The 15,880-nt window shown below is 58.6% G+C and overlaps 1 protein-coding gene across 1 annotated transcript; it reads left to right on the top strand.

Moving 5' to 3' along the window:
* Positions 1-133: 133 nt before the first annotated feature.
* Positions 134-13,782, top strand: LOC140000477 (scavenger receptor cysteine-rich type 1 protein M130-like). Its single transcript, XM_072030371.1, has 15 exons — positions 134-698; positions 1,949-2,257; positions 4,643-4,990; positions 6,243-6,551; positions 6,781-7,095; positions 7,204-7,534; positions 7,615-7,925; positions 8,051-8,365; positions 8,861-8,905; positions 8,993-9,301; positions 9,665-9,700; positions 9,969-10,109; positions 10,757-10,852; positions 11,555-11,707; positions 13,595-13,782. The coding sequence occupies exons 1-15, from the start codon at positions 134-136 to the stop codon at positions 13,780-13,782; spliced, it is 3,771 nt and encodes a 1,256-aa protein (XP_071886472.1).
* The last annotated feature ends 2,098 nt before the right edge of the window (positions 13,783-15,880 follow it).

Below are 15,880 nucleotides of genomic sequence, written 5' to 3'. Positions count from 1 at the left end.
GGTGATGGATAGGAAGAAGTATAGGGTTTAGAGTCACATTGCTTTGGAGAAGGATCTGGTCAGGGGAGGAGTGAGAACCCTCTGCAGGACTGGGGGTGGTATGTGGGTGGGCATGGGCAGGGGCAGGGGGCCAATGGGGTTGGAAGAGGGGGTTATGAGGGCTGTGGGCAGCAAATGGCCCAGGAGGGCTGGAGTTGGGCATCCCCAGAGCAGTGCAGCCCATGGGCAGAGGAAGGATCCCTCCAACACACCAGTGACAATCAGTGGGGACAGGGCTCCCACCCTGGGGCCTGTGACTCTGCCTGGGCAGCAGAGAAAGAACTCGCAGACCCACACTGTGGGGCTCAAAGCTCTCCTGACCCTTCCTGTGCTGTTGTTTGAAGGGACTGCAGAGGTGAGGCTGGCGGATGGCGGCAGGCGCTGTGCTGGAAGAGTGGAGGTGAAACACCAGGGTCAGTGGGGGACCGTGTGCAGTGACCAATGGGAAATGACCGATGCTGCAGTGGTTTGTAGGCAGCTGGGCTGTGGGGTTGCTCTCGAAGCTCCTCTGTATGCACACTTTGGACCAGGATCTGGTTCCATTTGGATGGATGATGTTCAGTGTAATGGCAATGAGTCTGCCCTGTCTGACTGCACACACAATGGCTGGGGTCAAACAGACTGCGATCACAGCTGGGATGCTGGAGTGACATGTTCAGGTAAGGACTGAACTTGTTCCCTACCTCTGGGATGAGGACACTTCTAAGGGACCTGGCTGTGATCTCAGGAAGCAACGAGTGAACACCAGAACATGGCTCTGTGTGTCAAGTTGCACTCTGAGCTGGGTCTGTCACTGCTGGTGTCCCTTGTCCCTTGGGAAAGCCCAGTGGGAGCACACCCAGCCTGGCCCTGAAGCTGGAGCAGCCAACTGGGGAGGTGCCTGGTTCTGGGAGAAGAAAGCCCCCACCTTTCCCCATTGTGTTGCCTGGTTCCCATCTTTGTCATCCCATTCACCCAGGCCCTGTCTGGCAGGCTGGTCCCTATGCCAGGGGAATCTAGAGCAGCTCCCCCAGCCACCAGCAGCCTCAGGGAAGGGCGTGCAATGGCCCAGGACTTTTGGGTTGTACCCCTAGCAGACAAGAGAACCTTGGCCAAAGCAGAGGGGCTGCTCAGAGGGCAGGAGCACTGAGGTTGTGCAGAGGAACATGGTGGCAAGGAGCACCCTGTTCATGTCCTGGGGTCACCCCATGAGTGCCAGCCCCTAGGGACACGGCCCTCCAGGCCGTGCTGACCCACTGCCCAGCCTCTCCTGCCTACCCTGCACCCCAGAGGCTGTGCCAGCACCTCCTGGCTCTCCTCGGTGCCTGCCATCATACCGGGATCTCGTGTCATCCCAGGGTTGCTCTCTGCCTGCTCTTTTGCTCTATGTGTGGCTGGTGGATGGGGTCATCCATGCCCAGCACCACACTTTGTCCATGTCTGTGAACCCCCGTTTACCTGCTCCCCAGATGTGCCCCATTCTAACAGCAGCTCCGCAAGAGCTCCAGCAGCCCCTGGGAACAGGGGACTTTTTTGGAAGCTCCAAGGGGTTCCTCAGCCTGGCCTGAGCCCAGCAGGGCAGAGACAACTGCAGCAGCCCCCAGTGCCTGGGCCCCTTTCCATGGGTCCACATGCTGTGAGTGCTGCAGTGCTGGGGCCGGTGCTGGGCAGCCCAGGGGCTCCAACCAGCAGCAATTAGTCTGAGCGGTGCCTGCAGCCGGGGGCTGGGAGAGAGGGCAGCCCATGGGTACTGGGCTGGATTCTGAGGAGCAGCAGGGGGGCCCGTACGTCTTTGTGCAATCAGCACCCACTGAGAACTTCTGGGCTGACCGTGGAGCTCTGAATCTTGCCACTTTACGGATGAGGTGGGAGGTGGGCACGGAAGTGCCAGAGGGCTCTGGGAACTCACAGGTCTCCTTGGTTGCTCCAGGATTTGTCCGGCTGGTCGGAGGGGACAGCCCTTGCTCAGGAAGTCTGGAGGTCTACGACAGGGACCAGTGGAAAGCTGTCTGTCACTCTCACTTTGGTGCCAAAGCTGCCGAGGTGGTGTGCAGGGAGCTGCAGTGTGGCACAGCCCTGTCTGTCCATGGGGCAGCTCAGCTGGGAGAAGGGGCCGGTCCTTTCTGGGACAGAGAGCTGCAGTGTGTGGGGAATGAATCCACCATCCTCTTCTGCCCCTGGGGGGCCTCCAAGGACAAGGCCTGCACCCACAGCAATGGCACTCATGTCACCTGCACACGTAAGGACTTGGGGTGGGATGATGGACACTGGGGTTGTGGTGGGGGTTGGAGAGCAGGGTGGGCACTGGGCTGTGCTTGGTGGGGGACAGGTGGGGTGAGGTGGTGGTCTGCAGCCCTAAAATGAGAGTGCTGCAGGAGGAGAAAGGCATGCTGTCCCTTTGGCCTCTCCTGCAGCTCCTGTGGGAGCAAGAGCACAAATGTGGCCTCTCTCACCCTCCTTTGTCCCCAGAGTACACAGGGTTCAGGCTGGTGAATGGCAGCACAGTGTGTGAGGGCAGGGTGGAGGTGGAAGTGCTGGGAACGTGGGGGACCCTCTGTGCCTCCCGCTGGGACCTCTCGGATGCCCACGTTCTGTGTCGGCACCTCGGCTGTGGCTTTGCTGAGTCCATTCCTGGAGGAGGGCATTTTGGGAGAGGAACCGGCCCCGTCTGGAGAGACTCGTTCCACTGTGACGGGACTGAAGCCCACCTGGGGCAGTGCCCGGTGACTGCCCTGGGGGCCTCGCCGTGCTCCCAGGAGAACGCTGCTGCTGTCATTTGCTCAGGTGAGTGCTGGGCATTGCTGCAAAGTCCACTTGCTACTGGTGTGTGACATGGCCACACAAATTTGGGGAGCTCATGGCACAGCCTGGCTGAATTTCTCCTCTCACCAGGCCTAACTCACCCCAGGCCCCTGCGGTTGGTGGGCGGAGGGAGCCGGTGCGACGGGTGCGTGGAGGTCTTCCAGCACGGGACGTGGGGCAGAGTCCTGGATGAGCAGTGGGACATGCAGGAGGCCAGCGTGGTGTGCCGGCAGCTGCAGTGCGGAGAGGCAGAGGCAGCCTACACCCCCGTGAGGGCCGAGCGAGGACGAGGACCTGTGGGGCTGCGTGGGGTGCAGTGTGCAGGGCACGAGGCTGACCTGAGCCTCTGCAACACCTCCCTGCCTCAGAGCACGTCGGCAGCAGAGATCATGGAGGACGTGGGGGTCGTGTGCCGGGGTGAGTGGTGCTGCACGTCCCCCAAGTGTGGGTCTGGGAGTGCAGCCAGCCCCTGACGGACGGGGTTCTCCCCGCTGCAGGGAGCCGGCGGGTCCGGCTGGCAAACGGGGCTGGGCGCTGTGCCGGGAGAGTGGAGATCTACTACCAGGGGCGCTGGGGCACCGTCTGCGACAACGCCTGGGACCTGGCTGACGCCGCCGTCGTTTGCCGCCAGCTGGGCTGCGGAGGGGCCCTGGAGGCAGCCGGCTCTGCTCGGTTTGGGGAGGGCTCCGGGCAGATCTGGCTGGATGGCGTCAACTGCTCTGGGGCTGAAGCTGCTCTCTGGGACTGCCCTGCCGAGGCCGGGGGGCAGCACGACTGCGGGCACAAGGAGGATGCGGGAGTCGTCTGTTCAGGTCTGTGCTGGGAGTGGGGCTGGCAGCTGGGGACAGTGAGACCAGGGTGATGGCAGAGCCAGGTAGGGCCAAGGCCCTCAGTGGCTGCCATCCAAGGACGTCCCTGGGGCCTTTTCTCCTTCCAGAGTTCATGGCCCTGAGGCTGGAGAACAGCGACAGCTGCTCCGGGCGCCTGCAGGTTTTCTACAACGGGACGTGGGGCAGCGTTTGCTCCAACTCCATGACCACCGAGACGGTGTCACTGGTGTGCAAGGAGCTGGGCTGCGGGAATGAAGGGGAACTGGAAACAGATTCTAACTCTGCCAAGCTGTCTGGCATCACGTGGCTGGATCGAGTGGAGTGTGGGAAGAGCAACAGCTCCTTCTGGCAGTGTCCCTCTCATCCCTGGCATCTGCAGTCATGTGATGACCTCCGAGAAGAGACCCACATCACCTGCAATGGTAAATCTGGTTTCTCAAGGCACCAGGTCCACTTCCCCACTGGGTATGGTGAAATGCAGAGAAGGAACCCAGAGGGGCTTTGACTTCCTGCATTAGACCCTGTTGCTGCTGGTGGTACAAAGGTGACTTAAGCTCCCAGAGCCACCCACATCCACCAGCAGTAGTCAACGGCCAGGATGCCATCAGCTCCTGGGAATTTGGTGCATTTGAGAGGTGCCTGGTGCAGGTGATGGATAGGAAGAAGTATAGGGTTTAGAGTCACATTGCTTTGGAGAAGGATCTGGTCAGGGGAGGAGTGAGAACCCTCTGCAGGACTGGGGGTGGTATGTGGGTGGGCATGGGCAGGGGCAGGGGGCCAATGGGGTTGGAAGAGGGGGTTATGAGGGCTGTGGGCAGCAAATGGCCCAGGAGGGCTGGAGTTGGGCATCCCCAGAGCAGTGCAGCCCATGGGCAGAGGGAGGATCCCTCCAACACACCAATGACAATCAGTGGGGACAGGGCTCCCACCCTGGGGCCTGTGACTCTGTGTGCACAGTGGGCACTCGCAGACCCACACTGTGGGGCTCAAAGCTCTCCTGACCCTTCCTGTGCTGTTGTTTGAAGGGACTGCAGAGGTGAGGCTGGCGGATGGCGGTAAGCACTGTGCTGGAAGAGTGGAGGTGAAACACCAGGGTCAGTGGGGGACCGTGTGCAGTGACCAATGGGACATGTCTGATGCTGCAGTGGTTTGTAGGCAGCTGGGCTGTGGGGTTGCTCTCGAAGCTCCTCTGTATGCACACTTTGGACCAGGATCTGGTTCCATTTGGATGGATGATGTTGACTGTAATGGCAATGAGTCTGCCCTGTCTGACTGCACACACAATGGCTGGGGTCAAACAGGCTGCGATCACAGCTGGGATGCTGGAGTGACATGCTCAGGTAAGGACTGAACTTGTTCCCTACCTCTGGGATGAGGACACTTCTAAGGGACCTGGCTGTGATCTCAGGAAGCAACGAGTGAACACCAGAACATGGCTCTGTGTGTCAAGTTGCACTCTGAGCTGGGTCTGTCACTGCTGGTGTGCCTTGTCCCTGGAGAAAGCCCAGTGGGAGCACACCCAGCCTGGCCCTGAAGCTGGAGCAGCCAACTGGGGAGGTGCCTGGTTCTGGGAGAAGAAAGCTCCCAACCTTCCCCATTGTGTTGCCTGGTTCCCATCTTTGTCATCCCATTCACCCAGGCCCTGTCTGGCAGGCTGGTCCCTATGCCAGGGGAATCTAGAGCAGCTCCCCCAGCCACCAGCAGCCTCAGGGAAGGGCGTGCAATGGCCCAGGACTTTTGGGTTGTACCCCCGGCAGACAAGAGAACGTTGGCCAAAGCAGAGGGGCTGCTCAGAGGGCAGGAGCACTGAGGTTGTGCAGAGGAACATGGTGGCAAGGAGCACCCTGTTCATGTCCTGGGGTCACCCCATGAGTGCCAGCCCCTAGGGACACGGCCCTCCAGGCCGTGCTGACCCACTGCCCAGCCTCTCCTGCCTGCCCTGTGCCCCAGAGGGGGCTGTGCCAGCACCTCCTGGCTCTCCTCGGTGCCTGCCCTCACACCAGGAGCTCATGTCATCCCAGGGCTGCTCTCTGCCTGCTCTCTTGCTCCATGTGTGGCTGGTGGATGGGGTCATCCATGCCCAGCACCACACTTTGTCCCTGTCTGAGGACCCCCCCTTTACCTGCTCCCCAGATGTGCCCCATCTAACAGCAGCTCCCCAAGAGCTCCAGCACCCCTGGGAACAGGGGGCTTTTCTGGAAGCTCCAAGGGGTTCCTCAGCCTGGCCTGAGCCCAGCAGGGCAGAGACAACTGCAGCAGCCCCCAGTGCCTGGGCCCCTTTCCATGGGTCCACATGCTGTGAGTGCTGCAGTGCTGGGGCTGGTGCTGGGCAGCCCAGGGGCTCCAACCAGCAGCAATTAGTCTGAGCGGTGCCTGCAGCCGGGGGCTGGGAGAGAGGGCAGCCCATGGGTACTGGGCTGGATTCTGAGGAGCAGCAGGGGGGCCCGTACGTCTTTGTGCAATCAGCACCCACTGAGAACTTCTGGGCTGACCGTGGAGCTCTGAATCTTGCCACTTTACGGATGAGGTGGGAGGTGGGCACGGAAGTGCCAGAGGGCTCTGGGAACTCACAGGTCTCCTTGGTTGCTCCAGGATTTGTCCGGCTGGTCGGAGGGGACAGCCCTTGCTCAGGAAGTCTGGAGGTCTACGACAGGGACCAGTGGAAAGCTGTCTGTCACTCCCACTTTGGTGCCAAAGCTGCCGAGGTGGTGTGCAGGGAGCTGCAGTGTGGCACAGCCCTGTCTGTCCATGGGGCAGCTCAGCTGGGAGAAGGGGCCGGTCCTTTCTGGGACAGAGAGTTGCAGTGTGTGGGGAATGAATCCACCATCCTCTTCTGCCCCTGGGGGGCCTCCAAGGACAAGGCCTGCACCCACAGCAATGGCACTCATGTCACCTGCACACGTAAGGACTTGGGGTGGGATGATGGACACTGGGGTTGTGGTGGGGGTTGGAGAGCAGGGTGGGCACTGGGCTGTGCTTGGTGGGGGACAGGTGGGGTGAGGTGGTGGTCTGCAGCCCTAAAATGAGAGTGCTGCAGGAAGAGAAAGACATGCTGTCCCTTTGGCCTCTCCTGCAGCTCCTGTGGGAGCAAGAGCACAAATGTGGCCTCTCTCACCCTCCTTTCTCCTTGAGTACACAGGATTCAGGCTGGTGAATGGCAGCACAGCGTGTGAGGGCAGGGTGGAGGTGGAAGTGCTGGGAACGTGGGGGACCCTCTGTGCCTCCTGCTGGGACCTCTCGGATGCCCACGTTCTGTGTCGGCACCTCGGCTGTGGCTTTGCTGAGTCCATTCCTGGAGGAGGGCATTTTGGGAGAGGAACCGGCCCCGTCTGGAGAGACTCGTTCCACTGTGACGGGACTGAAGCCCACCTGGGGCAGTGCCCGGTGACTGCCCTGGGGGCCTCACCGTGCTCCCAGGAGAACGCTGCTGCTGTCATTTGCTCAGGTGAGTGCTGGGCATTGCTGCAAAGTCCACTTGCTACTGGTGTGTGACATGGCCACACAAATTTGGGGAGCTCATGGCACAGCCTGGCTGAATTTCTCCTCTCACTAGGCCCAGCTCACCACATGTCTGTACGGTTGGTGGGTGGAGAGAGCCGGTGCGATGGGCTCGTGGAGGTCTTCCAGCATGGGACGTGGGGCAGAGTCCTGGATGAGCAGTGGGACATGCAGGAGGCCAGCGTGGTGTGCCAGCAGCTGCAGTGCGGAGAGGCAGAGGCAGCCTACACCCCCGTGAGGGCCGAGCGAGGACGAGGACCTGTGGGGCTGCGTGGGGTGCAGTGTGCAGGGCACGAGGCTGACCTGAGCCTCTGCAACACCTCCCTGCCTCAGAGCATGTCAGCAGCAGAGATCATGGAGGACGTGGGGGTCGTGTGCCGGGGTGAGTGGTTCTGCACGTCCCCCAAGTGTGGGTCTGGGAGTGCAGCCAGCCCCTGACGGACGGGGTTCTCCCTGCTGCAGAGAGCCGGCGGGTCCGGCTGGTGGACGGGGCCGGGCGCTGTGCCGGGAGAGTGGAGATCTACTACCAGGGGCGCTGGGGCACCGTCTGCGACGACGCCTGGGACCTGGCTGACGCCGCCGTCGTTTGCCGCCAGCTGGGCTGCGGAGGGGCCCTGGAGGCAGCCGGCTCTGCTCGGTTTGGGGAGGGCTCCGGGCAGATCTGGCTGGATGGCGTCAACTGCTCCGGGGCTGAAGCTGCTCTCTGGGACTGCCCTGCCAAGGCCTGGGGGCAGCACGACTGCAGGCACAAGGAGGATGCGGGAGTCGTCTGTTCAGGTCTGTGCTGGGAGTGTGGCTGGGAGCTGGGGCGTTGGAATCTGGGGTGAGGTTAGAGCCAGGTAGGGCCAAGGCCCTCAGTGGCTGACATCCAAGGATGTCCCTGGGGCCTTTCTTCCTTCCAGAGTTCATGGCCCTGAGGCTGGAGAACAGCGACGGCTGCTCCGGGCGCTTGCAGGTTTTCTACAACGGGACGTGGGGCAGCGTTTGCTCCAACTCCATGACCACCGAGACGGTGTCACTGGTGTGCAAGGAGCTTGGTTGCGGGAATGAGGGGGAACTGGAAACAGATTCTAACTATGCCAAGCTGTCTGGCATCGCGTGGCTGGATCATGTGGAGTGTGGGAAGAGCAACAGCTCCTTCTGGCAGTGTCCCTCTGCTCCCTGGCATCCACAGTCGTGTGATGACCGTCGTGAAGAAACCCATATCACCTGCAATGGTAAATCTGGTTTCTCAAGGCACCAAGTCCACTTCCCCATTGGGTATGGTGAAATGCAGAGAAGGAACCCAGAGGGGCTTTGACTTCCTGCATTAGACCCTGTTGCTGTTGGTGGTACAAAGGTGACTTCAGCTCTCGGAGCCACCCATGTTCACCAGCAGCAGTCAACAGCAGGGCTGCCCTTTGCCCCTGTGAGAGGCAGAGACATCTCCAGGAGAGGTCTCATAGGAGACCATGTGGGCATGGGCAGCAGTTTGCACTCTATGAACAGCCTCCTGCTGCTCTGTGAATCAGGGACCCTGTGGGGATGCCTACTCAGTTCCTGCCCACAGTGATGTGTGTGTCCCCTGAACAAACAAACAAACAGGGTGCTTCTGCTGCCCTGATCCAGGCAGCAGGAGCAAGTGTGAGCAGAGGTCAGCCCTGCTCTCTTTTGCACGACCCCTAGAGCAACCCTTTTCAGCCCAACTTCTCTTTCCTTTGGGACATGGACAGAAAGGCCGCAGGTCGCTGCATGCCCCAACTCCACCAGCTGCACAGGTAGGGAGCTGCCCCTGCACGTGCCCTCCTCACCTGGCAGGGCTGTCCCAGCTGTCCTGGTGCCATGGGACATCGCTGCCTCCCCAGACAGGCAGAAGATCCGCACCGTGGGAGGCAAGGACGGCTGCTCGGGCAGAGTGGAGATCTGGCACCGTGGCACCTGGGGGACGCTGTGTGACAATGCCTGGGACATGCGGGATGCCGAGGTGGCGTGCAGGCAGCTGGGCTGTGGCCCCGCGCTCTATGCCCTGGGCCAGGCTGCTGCTGGAGAGGGGACAGGCCCCATGTGGCTGATGGAGTGCAGGGGGACGGAGCTGTCTCTGCAGGACTGCTGGGCCCAGCCAGGGGACAGCGCTGACTGCCAGCATAAGGCAGATGCGGCTGTGCATTGCTCAGGTGAGCAGTGGGGCTGGGAGACATGGCTGGGGGCTTGGCAAGGAGCTGGCTTGGGCGTATGTCCTGCTGGATCCTGGCATGGCCGCAGTGCTGGCCCAAGCAAGGGTGTCTCTGCAGAGTGGGGGGCTGGTGGTGGGTGGGGAGCAGCCTCTGTGGGGCTGGATGTGCCAGCACATCCCCTGGGCTGCCTGCACTGTCCTATGAGCAGCACAGAGCAGTGGTGCTGGGCCCTGTCCTTGTCACCCTGCCCAGCCCCAAAGGAGGGACAATTCAGGTGGCCCATGTTGGCGCCATTTGCCAGGGAGGCTGCCTGGTGCCACAGCCCCAGCCTCTCAGCCCAGCTCTCCTTCTGCTCCCCTGCAGCTGCACCCAGGACAGCAACATCCCCCCCACAAGCAGGTAAGCTGTCCTTCCCCTGGGGCTGGGTCTGTCCATATTCACGCTGTGACCCACAGCCAGCGGAAGGGGCTCTTTGCTTTGCTGTGAGACTCCCAGGAATATGTGGGAGCTGGGGGAAGTCTGTGATGTACCAGCAGGGTGGGAGCTGCCCCATCACCCAGCCCTGTCCCCCCCAGCCCCTGCTGCCTTGTGTGGTCAGCAGTGACTTGTCCCACCCCCAACCTCTCCCTTGTCTGATGCTGCCCCTGCCATGTTCCTGCCCTTGCAGATCCCCCACGGGGCCGTCCGACCACCAGTAGCGAGAGACTCTCAGTGCCTGTTGTCATCTGCATCATCCTGGGGGCCCTCCTCTGCCTGCTCCTGGCCCTCCTGGCTGGGCAGGTGCGAAGCGCCAGGGCTCAGCGCAGAGGTGGGTCCTTCCCCAGTGGTCCTGGGAGGGGAAGCCTCCTGGCAGGGCTGGGGTTGTTGGTGTCCTGGAGCACAGAAAGAGAGCCGTGTGCTGCCCCATGTGCTGCCCCACTGACTGACAGACCATGGGGCACCAACATCAAGGGGTGGAGAGAGTCCAGACCCTGAGGCATCAGTTCTGGTGTGAGAAGAGAAATGTGAGATCTGGGCTGGGTGAGACAGGGAGGATGTACTGCTGGCAGTGCTCTGGGCAGCACTGGCAGGAGGAGCATGGGGCAGCAGGGTCTATCACCGTGGTGTCAGCCACCCCCCAACAGGGCACGGGCTGTGTTATTGATGTGTGGGGCAGAGATGGAGCAGCTCCATGGGGAGGAGAAATGTGGGAATTGGTTCAGGGTCTGCACTGGGACTTGAGCCGGGGACCAAAGGGGCATAAAGGCTGTCTCCAAATGCGAGACTGACTGTGCCCCAGACCATCTCCATGGGGATGCTGCCCTCCCTGGGGATGTGGCCTCAATGCCAACACAACACAGTGGGGCTGTGCTGTGGGGACAGCCCTGTGCTGGCCTAGGGAATTTGGCTGAGGGAGCCCAGTGGGTTCCTGTCCCTCTCTGCCCATTCCCAGACCAGCCCTGCCTCTGTCCTCAGGCTCTGGGAGAGCTGGGGAGCCCTTCCCTGAGGCCGTGTATGAGGAGATCGCTTACAGCCTGGCATGGGAGAAGCAGCCGAGGTTCAGTCTCTCAGGTGGGTGTATGCTCCTGAAGGGGCACTTTCTCTCTGCCTCAGACCAGGGCTGTGTCCTGCAGCTCCTGCCCATGGTCCCTGAAATGGTTGGGCCATGGCGTCTGTGGGAGAGCATCCAGGTATTGGCCCCCACAAAGGAGCTTCCTCCGCACCAGCTCTGCCCATCCCAGAGGGGACAGCCCCTCTCTGCTGGGCCCTGCACCCTGGGGACATCCAAGGGCTGAGTTAAGTGGCTGTTCCAGGGCAACTCTGGGAGCCCCTATGAGATGGGCTCATCCTAGGGTAGCAGGGGTGGTCTCCTTCCCACTCTATCCCAGCTCTGTGGGTGCCCATCCCCAGCAGTGCTGACCACCAATCAGGGCAGCAGGGATCATCCCATAGCACCCACTGCAGCTCTCTGCAGGCTCCTTTTCAGAAGGGTCCCTGACCCAGCTGCAGCCCTACCCCAGACACATGAGGAGGAGGATGGTCTGGGGCCAGCTGCAGGGATAGAAGGGGAGGGAGAGGAAGGGCTTCATCTCTCCTCCCTGCAGACAGACAGACAGCAGTGCCTCTGAGTGCCACTTTCAGGGCTGGAGGGACGAGGGCTCTGCTTTGGCCCTGACACTAGCAGCATGTCAGCCCTGTGTCCCCACACACCCTCCCATCCTCTGCTCTGCAGGACATCTCTTCTCATTGCCACCACCTTCCCTCTCCTTTCAGATGTCCCTGTCCTGCCCGGAGGTGACCCAGCGGATGACTACGACGATGCTGGAGAGGTTTCTGACCCTGGGGAGGATCCTGTCCCTGGACAGGGGGACTGGGAAGTGCCCAGGACACCAGAGGAAGGAGCTGGGCCCATGGATACAGCCACAGGTGAGAGGGCAATGCAGCACTGCCACTTCCTAGGTGCCAGGAGAATCCATGAAGTATTTAGAGCCTGATCTCCTGACATGGGGAACCTGGCCTGAGATATTTCCAGGAGGCTGGTGGATGTGCCAAATGTCTCAGGCTTGTGAGGAGGGGGAAGGTGTTGTACAGCCCTGAGAAGAACCCCATAGGATCAACCACAACAGCCTGCCTTGATGCTTACAGAGGGAAGCCTGCGCTCCCGGAGACGTGCTGAGGACCCTGGAGCTGATGGAGACATCTTGTCCCCTTTTCTGGTACACATGGGCTATGATGATGCTGAAGAGATGTCTCTGGCATGTCCCCATGAGGACACCCAGGATGTGACACCGAAGTCCAGTGCACAAGGGTCCCAGAGCCCCATGCCAGCAGAGCCCAGCCCTGCTGAGCAGCTGGGTGCAGCCAGGAGGGAGGAGAGCTCAGTGCCACTGGGAGAGCCGTGAGTGCCAGGGAACGGTGTCCCTTTTCCAGCAGTCAGCAGACACACACGGTTATTTCCTGTCTTGGTATTCCCCTGTTTTTGTGCTTTTTGTTGACAAATGTTTATATTAAAACCCTCCGGGGGGGGGCTTTGTCCCAGATCCATTGCTTTCCTGCCCAGGTGTTGGGGTGTCTCTCTGAGGCTAACCAATTGGAGTAGAGCTCAAAGATGCAATAGTGGGGAATGGTCATTTCTTGGGATCAACAGGGTTGGGATCAGGCTGTAGGGCTGTCAGAACCCCTAGTCCCTAGACACTATTCCTACTGACAGAGACATTTCCGTCCTGCCAGCCACAGGCAATTTCCAGCAAAAGTGGCTCTGTGTGACGCCTCATGATGCACTCGCTGGTAGCGCCCATCTTCTACAGCCTTGGGCCCTCGTGGAACCCAAGGATTCCTGCCCAGCACCCACAGACAGAGGAACCTCTCCTGCAGGATCAGAGTGGCGAGAAGTGTTGGACCCCTGGGCAGGACTTGGTACCCAAACTGCCCTCCCTGATCCTGCTGGTAGGTCCTCCCCAGCTCTTCCCCAGCAGACTCCTCTGCTGCAGGATTAGAGATGCTTTTGGTAGTAGGGTGGTGGACTGCAGGTGGTGCTGGATGGTCTGGAACATCTGTTTGATCCATTAGGGTCAGCTGTCCTAGCTGTGTCAGGGACACCTTCCTCAAAATCAGGTTGCTCAAAGCCCCATCCAGCCTGGCCTTGAATACTTCCAGGGATGGGACACCATTCAACAACCTTTCTGGGCAACCTCCTGCAGTGCCTCACCACCCTCAGAGTAAATGATTTCTTCTGAATATCTAATCTCAATCTACCTTCTTTGAGTTTAAAGCTATTTCCCCTTGTCCTGTTACTACATCCTCTAATAAATTCTCACTCTCCAGCTTTCCTTTATGCCCTCTGGAGCTACTGGAAGGTTGCTCTACGTTCTGCTTACGAAGGCCCAGGGCCTTCTGCTCTTAATTCCTCTCTTCTCCCTCTTCATAGGAGAGCTGCTCCAGCCTTCTTATCATTTTTGTGGCCCTCCTCTGGACTTGCTCCAATGGGTTCATGTCTTTCTCACGTTGGGGATCCCAGAGGTGAACACACTATGTTAAGTGGGGTCTCACAAGAGCAGAAGAGAAAATGAGAATCACCTCCCCTGACCTGCTGGCTATGTTTATTCTGATGCAGCCCAGGATTTTGCTTTCAGGGCTACAAGTGTATATTGCCTACACACGTTGAGATTTTCAAGCACCAACACCCCCAGGACCCTCTCCACAAGGCTGCTCTCACTCCCTTCTCCACCCAGCCTGTATTTATGCATAGGACTGCTTCAACCCATGTGTGGGAGTTTACACTCAGCCTTGTTGAAGTTCATGAGTTTCACACAGGCCCACCTCTCAAGCCTGTCATGGCCCCGCTAGATGACACACCTTCCCTCCAGTACGTCAACCTCACCACACTGCTTGCTGTCATCAGCAAACTTGCTGAGGGTGCACTTGATCAACTGCCCATGTCACCAAAAAGATGTGAAATTGTGCCGGTCCCAGTACCAAGCCCTGAAGAACACCATTTATAACAGATCTCCACTTGGACATTGATCTGTTGACCACAACCCTGTCAGTGTGACCAACCAGACAATTCCTGATGTCCACTGAGTGGTCCATCTGTCAGATCCATGTCTCTCCAGTTAGAGACAGGAATGCCACATGGGACATGTCAAATAGAATCACAAAATCACAGAATTTCTAGGTTGGAAGAGACCTCAAGATCATCGAGTCCAACCTCTGACCTAACGCTAACAGTCCCCAATAAACCATATCCCTAAGCTCTACATCTAAACGTCTTTTGAAGACTTCCAGGGATGGTGACTCCACCACCTCCCTGGGCAGCCTGTTCCAATGCCTCACAACCCTTTCAGTAAAGAAGCTCTTCCTAACATCTAACCTAAAACTTCCCTGGCGCAACTTTAGCCCGTTCCCCCTCGTCCTGTCACCAGGCACATGGGAGAACAGGCCAACCCCCACCTCTCTACAGCCTCCTTTAAGGTATCTGTAGAGAGCGATAAGGTCGCCCCTGAGCCTCCTCTTCTCCAGGCTGAACAAGCCCAGCTCCTTCAGCCGCTCCTCGTAGGACTTGTTCTCCAGGCCCCTCACCAACTTCGTCGCCCTTCTTTGGACTCGCTCAAGCACCTCGATGTCCTTCTTGTAGCGAGGGGCCCAAAACTGAACACAGTACTCGAGGTGCGGCCTCACCAGAGCCGAGTACAGGGGGACGATCACCTCCCTAGCCCTGCTGGTCACGCTGTTTCTGATACAAGCCAGGATGCCGTTGGCCTTCTTGGCCACCTGAGCACACTGCTGGCTCATATTCAGCCGACTGTCCACCATCGCTCCCAGGTCCTTCTCTTCCTGGCAGCTCTCCAACCACTCATCTCCCAGCCTGTAGCTCTGCTTGGGGTTATTGCGCCCCAGGTGCAGGACCCGGCACTTGGCCTTGTTAAACTTGTAAAATACTTTGCACGAATCAGGTAGATGATGTCAGTTACTTTTCTCTTACCCACAAACACCGTAACACCATTGCAGTAGGCCTACAGATATGTTAGGCATGCTCTGCCCTTAGTGAAGACATGTTGGCTGTCACCAATCACCTCTTTATTTGTCATATGCCTTAGCCGAGTTTCCTCCTGGATCTGTTCCATGATCTTGTTGGGCTCAGAGGTGGGTCTGACTGGGCTAGACTTCCCTGGGCCTACTTTTATTCCCTTTTAAAAAGTGGGGGTTATGTTCTCTGTGTTACAATCAGTAGGAACTTCACTGCACAGCCACCACTTTTCAAATATGATGAGTAGTGGCTTTGCAACTTCATCTGCCAGTTCCCTCAAGACTCTGGGATTCATCTCACCTAGTCCCGTGGGCTTGTGCACCTTCTGTTTCCTCAGATACTCCCGAAACTGATCTTCTACAGTAGGTGGTTCTTCTCTCTCCCAGTCCCTTCCTTTGCCTTCTGGGACTTGGATGGTGTAGCTGGAGCTATTCCAGTGAAGAATGGGGCAAAGAAGTCATTGAGTACCTCAGCCTTCTCCACATCCCGGGTAACCAGGTCTCCTGTTTCCTTCTGGAGAGGGTCCATGTTTTCCCTAGTGTTCCTTTTATCACTGACATACTTATAGAAGCCCTTCTTGTTGCCCTTGAACTTCCTATCTAGATTCAATTTTACCATAGCTTTAGCTTTCCAGACTTGATCCCTGGCTGCTCAGGTGATGTTTCTTCATTCCTCTCAGGTTACCTGTCCTTGCTTCCACTTTCTGCAGCCTTCTATGGTGGTTTTATACAGGTGGGCATCTGAGCTTCATCACAGCTGCTCTATCACTCCCCCTCCTCTAAGGGAAAGGAGAAGAAAATATGATGAAACCAGTTCAAATGTTAAGATAAGGACAGGGAGATCGCTTAATAATTATCATCATGGGCTTAATAATTTATCATCATAAAACAGACTCAGATTAGGAAGATATTAAAATTTAGTCTACTACTAACAAGCTAGAAAAGTGAGAAACAAAGGAAAGAAACCCCAAACACATTCCCCCCATCCACCCTTTTTTGTCTCCTCCACTTAGGCGGCACAGAGGAATGGGGGAATGGGGCTTATGGGCGATCTATAGCACTTCATCTCCACCA

Source organism: Anas platyrhynchos, chromosome 32 (assembly GCF_047663525.1).
Source record: "Anas platyrhynchos isolate ZD024472 breed Pekin duck chromosome 32, IASCAAS_PekinDuck_T2T, whole genome shotgun sequence".
Lineage (NCBI taxonomy): Eukaryota > Metazoa > Chordata > Aves > Anseriformes > Anatidae > Anas > Anas platyrhynchos.
Note: the sequence above shows the minus strand (reverse complement) of the source record. Positions and strands in the feature narration are given on the sequence as shown.